This window comes from Lepidochelys kempii, chromosome 12 (genome assembly GCF_965140265.1).
Source record: "Lepidochelys kempii isolate rLepKem1 chromosome 12, rLepKem1.hap2, whole genome shotgun sequence".
NCBI lineage: Eukaryota > Metazoa > Chordata > Testudines > Cheloniidae > Lepidochelys > Lepidochelys kempii.
Window position 1 is genome coordinate 4,739,288 of NC_133267.1, and position 7,187 is coordinate 4,746,474.

Sequence of the window (7,187 nt, forward strand, 5' to 3'; positions counted from 1 at the left end):
GGTCTAAGCTGACCTGAGTGAATCCCAGAGTCATAGTTCATGCCACTTGGTGCTTGCGCTCCCTTTGCCCCAAGATGGACAGCAACTTTCCTCCCTCGGTGTTAGTGGGTTTGCCGTTTCCAGGCTCCCTCTGCTTTGTGTGTGGAAGATCACTGCTGTGTTTGCTCTTCTTCACTCCTTCAACTCTGTTCTCACGGCTGCTCGCCAGCTCCCTGCAGCTCCCTGCCTCAGCGAGAGCTAGCAGGTTAAGGGGGAAGAGCCACCCATGGAGCTAAAGTACCAGGAAACCTGGATGTTCCTTCGGGCGCACTCGTTCAGATCCCCCAGCCATCAGATCATAGTGTTAACACTTAGGCTTGGTGGGCTCGTGGCCCAGGGCAAATGGACGGGGGGTTAACTGCTTCTGGCTTGTCCAGGGACTTGCAGATGGGTTGGGGGAGGCGAAGTGCCTCCATCCTAGGTGTGCAGCAGGAAAATGCTAAACGCAGGGTCTCCTGTGTTCTTGGAAGAACCTGACAGATGCCGTTGCGAGGGCAGCGGCGGATGCTCTGCAGGGGCCCATCCAGTCGGCGTACAAGGAAGCGTTCCAGAGCGTTGTGTTGCCAGCGTTTGAGAAGAGCTGCCAGTCCATGTTCCAGCAAATCAACGACACCTTCAAGCAGGGGACGCAGGAATGTGAGTCCTGTTGGAAACCGAGATCTGCCCTCATGTAGTGTGGTTCCTCGTCAGAGAGCTTTACGGAGAATTACTGCTCCTCACGGCCTCTCTATGAGGAAGGGAAGTGTAATCCCTCTTCTACAGATGGGAAAACTGAGGAAGGGGTGAGGGGAGCTTGAAGAGGACATTAAAAGCTCAGATTAGATCTGGGGTGTGCCTGGCTCCCAGTCCTGTAGGCAGACTGCTGGGCCGCATCTCTAGTTCTGCCGGCAAGATAGCCTCACTGTACCAGCCATTTCTCTTGCTCAGCTGCAGGGTAGGACCATCTCCACACTGGACCCTGTCTGTCAGTGGTCAACCTGGGATGCTGCTGGAGGAAGTGAACTCCCCTGGGCACCCCAGGATGGCTGGGGGGACTGTGTAGTGCTGCATAAGGGACTCTCGTCCCTGCCTGTCTGCACCCCCTCAGTGAGCCAAGCCTTGGAGCTTGTTCCCCAGCGTGCTGTCGGGTAACGTACTCCTCTGACCCCAGCTGACGTGCACTGCTGGACTCCAGCCTTTCTGGTTGGTTCTGCACCTTTCCAGCCATTCGCCTAGCGACATGTTCCCCAGGTCAGCAGGGCCCCTCCCTGCCCTTGTGAGCTCTCAAAGGCTGCTGCTCCTTTGCAGAGCTTGCATCCCCATTGCCTTTGATCAGACCATCTTCTGAACCTCAAAATCCATCACGAAATAGCCCCTTTGATCTCTGCAGGCCTCCCCTCTCCTGGCTCCAGCCTAGGAAATGTCCCCAGTGCCTGTCCTGTGGCCTTATTGGTATTGAGCCTCTTTGCCAACAGTGGGCTCTAGTATATGCTCTGCCCCGCCCTGCCCGACGGAACAGCCCAGCAAAGCCCAGCCACTCAGAACCTGTCGGGTTTGCTGTTCTGCCAGGCGCATGGCCCTTTGCTCCTGATGGGGAGGAGGCTGGAGGTCACAGATCACACACAGGGTTTGGTAGCCCCCCCTAGTAGCTGGGCTCTGCTGGGGGATGGTGTGGTGATTGGCAGCGCTCTGAGGGACCGTCTGACTGTTGCAGATATCCAGCAGCTTGAGACTCACATGAAGAACAAGAAGGCGCGAGACCAGGAGGCCCGAGACTCCATGCTGGGCCAGCTCCGGCAGCTGATCAGCACCTTCCAGAGCAGCACAGATCAGCTGGCCTCCACCATCACTAGCAGCGTGCACACCGAAGTGCAGCATCAGCTGCATGTCATTGTGGGCAAGTAAGTCAGGCATTGGGTCTGGGGCTTCTGCTGGATTGGACATGCAGGAGGAATGGGCAGGGACCGGGGGGGGGGGGCAAAGAGTCCATGGCATGCTGCCCTGTGGGGGTGCAGCATGTGACGTTCTGCTTTTCAGCAGGCGCTTCGGCAGGCTTGTGCGACTCTGCTGCTCTCAAAGGCACAGAATGGGGCCACGCTGGCTTGTGGCTCGCTCTGTAACATGCAGCTGCCTCTTCGTTCTAAATGGAAGCTTGGTCCCTGGCATGCACACGCTGCCACTCGGGCAGAGCCCTGGGCACACCGTGGGGCACGGCAACTCCCTTCCACAAGGACTCTGATTTGACGCTGCTGTTTGCAGCATCTCCCTGATGCGCCATGTCCTCAGCCAGCCTGGGGGAATCCCTCACTCTCCCCCCTGTTCTGCAGCAACGCATGCCTTGACATCTAGGGAACCCCAGCAGTGAAACAAACTTTCAGGTGGGCGAGCTGATCCTCGACTCTCGCTGTCGAGAGACCTGGAGGGCAGCGTCCCTGCGTGTTTCCAGCCAGCACAGCATGTACCTTCCCAGAGAGAAGATTTTCCTGTCCCCCTGGGAAGTCTCCACTGGGTTCCAGGGAATCTCCGCTGGTCTGACATGGCTGCAGCTGGCCAGAGTTTTGCCCTTTATGCCCATTATGAGCTGGGGCCCGTGTCCCGGAAGACAGGTGTCCACATCTCAGAGAGCACCCTCTCCATTGGCACTAACTCTCCCTTATCAAGGGCTTGAGTGGGGACTTGGCTCCCCTGCATCTTTCAGGTGTTCCTTTCAGAGTGCATGGGTCAGTGGGGGAACTAGCCCCGCTGTGTGTGGTGGGACTGCTTGGGCAGGGATCTCTACAACCTGTCACCAGCACCAGACGCATGCAGAAGTTCAAACATCTGCTCGCTAAGGAATGGGGGAGAATGGGGCCCTGCGAATGCCTCTCCTACAGATTCCTAGCCCCGGGCGCCTGTGCAGGGGCTCTGCCGAATTCCAGGTATTTAGTGTCTGTGCCTGGGCACCGAAGCCCTTCATGTTAACCCTTGGGGCTCATGCCAATGTAAACTGTGAGAAGCGCCTATGCTGATAGCTGGAGCCCTGCTTGACCAGCGCGAGAGCAGCGCAATCCCTGGCAGCTCCATCCTGTTCTCACACCTCCCTCTGTTTCTAGCATGCAGGACTCTATTCTGACCCAGGTGCAGAGGGTTATCAAGGGAGAGGTGAGCCTGGCCATGAAGGAGCAGCAAGCGGCCGTCACCTCGAGCATTGTGCAGGCGATGCGCTCCTCAGCAGGCACGCCCATCCCCTCTGCTCACCTGGACTTCCAGTCTCAGCAGACTCACGTCCTGCAGCTGCTGCAGCAGGGCCGCCTCAACCAGGCTTTTCAGCAGGTACGCAGGCTGCCATGTAGGCCTGATCCTCCCAGAGGCGCCAAGATGTGTCCCCTGGCTCTGCCCAGGCGAGGAGATGGCCCCTTGTGCTGCTGTAGCTCCTCAGGAGCTAGGCTTTGCTAAGGCTCCCCCAAGGTGGGCAGCTCTGGCCACTGCAGCATTGTGGAGCTGGTGCTTCCCGTTCTGACAGCAGTGGGGTGGGGCAGGTGAAGGGTTAACTGTGAAAACGTAGAAAGCCTTGTAGTGCCGTGTATTAAAGTAGCTGATGTGCTTGACCCCAGCGTACCAACACCTGTAAGTGCAGGGCACTGTTACTCTGCCACTGAGCCAGCAGGGGGCGCAGAAAGAACAGTAGCGTCTAGGTTCCTCTCCGGGTCCCACGTGTGATCTGAGCACCATCCTACCGTGTGCCAGGCCCCATCGGTCTGGTTTCCCCTGCCCAGCGCTCTGAACAAACGCAGGCCATGCTCGTGGTGTTCCTCTCCGGGTCCCACGTGTGATCTGAGCACCATCCTACCGTGTGCCAGGCCCCATCGGTCTGGTTTCCCCTGCCCAGCGCTCTGAACAAACGCAGGCCATGCTCGTGGTGTTCCTGGGAGCGAAGGGCTAAATGCATGGACGGTGGAGGCAGTGCAGTGAGTGACCTCCCCGCACCACTGGGCTGAAGCCTGCAGACTCAATCTGCTGCTCCAGTCCTGGGGCTCCTAAGTGGAGACAGCTGTCCTTACCACGTGTGGTGCAGCCGAACTCCTTTCAGCTGGTGTGCTGAGTGAGCAGAGATCTCTGGGCAGGAAGGCCTGCTTTCAGCTGTGCCCAAGTATGCAGCAGGGCCTCCTCCCTCCATTGTAGTGCTCCTCAGTCCCCCTCCACCCCACATCTCTAAATACATACGTTTCTCGTAGACTCTCACAGCAGCTGATCTGAACCTGGTCCTATATGTCTGTGAGACGGTGGATCCTCAGCAGGTGTTTGGACAGCACCCATGTCCGCTCTCCCAGCCCGTCCTCCTGTCTCTCATTCAGCAGCTCTCCTCGGATCTGGGCACCCGCACCGAACTGAAACTGAAGTAAGTGTCGGTCCGGAGCGCCGCCCTGCCCCACCCTCTAGCGACAGGAATAGCAGTGTGTCTCTCCAGATTGGTTGTAGACAAGTACCAGGCAATGCTCATTCTGAGGAACAACTCAAACTCCTCCGGCATGTTACTGGCTTCTCCGCTCAGGAGAAGACCAGAGCATCGTCGTGGACAACTCAGTGAGAGGCTCTGCTCAGAGCACAGGCTGAAAAATAACGGCGACCCAACTATAGGGTTTGCTTTAGCTTCCATCACCAGTGTACCTAAGTGCTGAGTTGGGCTGTTTGCTGAGTGTGTGTATATGAAGACGAGAGGCTCTAAGCCAGTGATGTGCCCTCCCCCTGAATCCTGTGCTCAGTTCTGGTCACCCCACGGGAAAGTAGGCTTAGCCACGGTTTGGCAGTCTCTGGGGCAGGGCTCCTGGATTCTGGGGCACTTCAGTGTGACAGCCTGGAGGTTCAGAGAAATGAAAATGTGGAGGTGTCTGTTGAACTGAATCCACTAATGAACAGGACAGCCAGCGCAATTCGCCTGGGATGATTTGATAGTTAATATAACTTTATGCTGCCCCGTGATCTTTAATTTCCATGTGCCGATGGTGCCTGGTGGAAGTTATCAGAGGGAGTGTTGGTAGATAGCAGTTTGGGACTTTGGGTTTTTACTAAAGTGCTCCGCAGTGAAGTCGTTAACACTTTCAGGTAATACTGACATCTTTAGATTTCAGAGTCAACTTCCCACTTAGCCTGAAGCAGTGACTCTCAGGGGTGGGAACTGGCTCACTAGCTGACTCTTAGGCTGCGCAGTGTGAAGGTTTCCCTCACAGCCATGAGGGCAGGAGACGTAGCTCTCTACTAGGACAGCAGAGATCCTGGAGCAGAGAGGATCTGATTCCATGATTGCAGAGCAGCAGGGCACATGGCCTCTGAAATAAAAAAGCTTGAGAAGGGCAACAGAAATGTCTGGAAGCCTGGAAAGGCAAATTCCCCTAGGACTTGATAGAGGGACTTCGAAAGGGGAGATCTGGCCTTTGATTCCCACAACAGTCCTAAGTTGGCTCTATGGGAGGACACAATACATTGCTGTCTGGGTCAAGGTGATTTCCTGCCATACTCTTAGATTTGATGATAGTGCTGCTTCCTGCCTGAGGTTCGGTCTGCTTTCACCCTTCGTTCCCTGTTTGGGGCTTGAGAGCTGCGTAGGTCACATGTTGCCCCAGTGCCAAATAAAGCTCACATTCTGCTTCACGCCGTGAAAACACCACTGAAGAAACTCCTTGTGCTTTATAGATCCGGTACAAAGTGCAGTCCAGGCAGAGTTCTAGCCGGTGAGTCCAAGCGACCAGGCTGCACGTGGCACGCAGGGAGCTGTCTGCCAGCTGCCCCGTGTGCTGAAGCGGGGGCAGCCTTGGACTCCTTGCTAAGAGACAAATCAGGAGCTAGCTACCTGAGCCGGGGCAGGGGAGACAGGAGGTGCCTGCACATTCCCTGGCTGAAGTGGAGTCGTAACTCTGGGCTTTCCTTTCTCCCCTCAGTTACCTGGAGGAGGCGGTGATGCACCTGGACCACAGCGACCCCATCACCCGAGACCACATGGGGTCGGTCATGAACCAGGTGCGGCAGAAGCTCTTCCAGTTCCTGCAGGCGGAATCTCACAACACCCTGAGCAAGCCGGCCCGCCGCCTCATGATCATGCTTCAGGGCTTGGTCACCCCCAGCATGACCTAACGGCGCACGGCTGCCCTGCGGGTTGCTGCCGGGGAGCCCGCCCTGCAGAGCCAGTAGTTACTAACCCCGTGTGGCTTGTGTTAAGAGCTCTTGCCAGGGAAATCTGTCAGCAAATCAGTGTGTGGTGTCTAAGGCAAGCCTGCTCGTCGCTAAGGCTAACGCCAGCTGTGTATAGCCCCAAATAATCACTCCACGCTCACTTGGCTTATTTTCTTAAACAGCCTCTTCTGGGAGCTCTGGGCCTCTCAGCACCCACCCCCATCCATCCCTGAGTCACCACCACCTGGTCACACAGCAGCACGGCCATTCCATTTCTTCCCCCTTTAGTTGGGCGTTTGCTCCCAGGAGTGGAGGAGAGGGGAGCGGGGATGGGGCTGGCCATGCACCCCTCACTCCCGGGAGGGGTCCCAGGCTGCCGTCCAGGAGCCCACAGAATCCTTCTCAGCCAGTTAGGCGGCTGACTCCCCAATGCTGTAGGGCGGGTGGAAGGGGGAAATGGTTTCTGTTAGCCCCTTGGTTCCCACAGTGACACTGGCCGAGCAGCAAGAAGCCTGGCTAGTCCCCCATGCAGGGCAGGTCTGGTGCCAGCAGGGGGCAGTGCGTGCACATCTCCTGCATTGGTTCTGAAGGGCAAGCCAAGCGGGGCTCTGGGGCAGTTTGGTCAGGGAGCATCATGCTGTGAGCCCCTCTGGGCTGTTCTTTCCGTGTGCTGGAGCATGTCCAAGGATCCTTTAAACCCGTTTTTTTTTTTTTCTTTTTATCTAAAATTTGAATCTTTCTTTTTTGAATAACATTAAGAAACGTTCAATAAATGACTTTTGGAAAAAAACAAACTACTAGCGTTGCCTCTGTTCTCGTCCCTTTGCACGGCATCTCGGGACAGCTGCTCCCCTGTTGGGGCGGAGGGACCCTTTAGGAGAGCAGCAGTGAGATTCTTTGGGAGGCCGTGGGATCTCGTGGCTGCAATGCGGGAACAGGGGGTGAGGACTGCTGGGTTCTCTCCCTGAGTCTGCATCCAGCTTGCTGTTCGACTAGCTTTGACCTGCCTGATCAAAGCCACT

General features: G+C 56.6%; 1 protein-coding gene across 3 annotated transcripts in view; it reads left to right on the forward strand.

Annotated features, from left to right (window-relative positions):
• The window catches only part of EDC4 (enhancer of mRNA decapping 4), a 55,432-nt gene extending 48,473 nt beyond the window's left edge, over positions 1-6,959 (forward strand). For all 3 annotated transcript variants that reach the window (XM_073307245.1, XM_073307246.1, XM_073307248.1), the window contains exons 25-29: positions 510-675; positions 1,733-1,919; positions 3,111-3,330; positions 4,233-4,396; positions 5,934-6,959. In XM_073307245.1, the coding sequence (XP_073163346.1) occupies positions 510-675; positions 1,733-1,919; positions 3,111-3,330; positions 4,233-4,396; positions 5,934-6,126 (930 nt within the window). In that variant the 3' untranslated portion in view covers positions 6,127-6,959. The remainder of the gene's footprint in view (positions 1-509; positions 676-1,732; positions 1,920-3,110; positions 3,331-4,232; positions 4,397-5,933) is intronic.
• Positions 6,960-7,187: the final 228 nt, after the last annotated feature.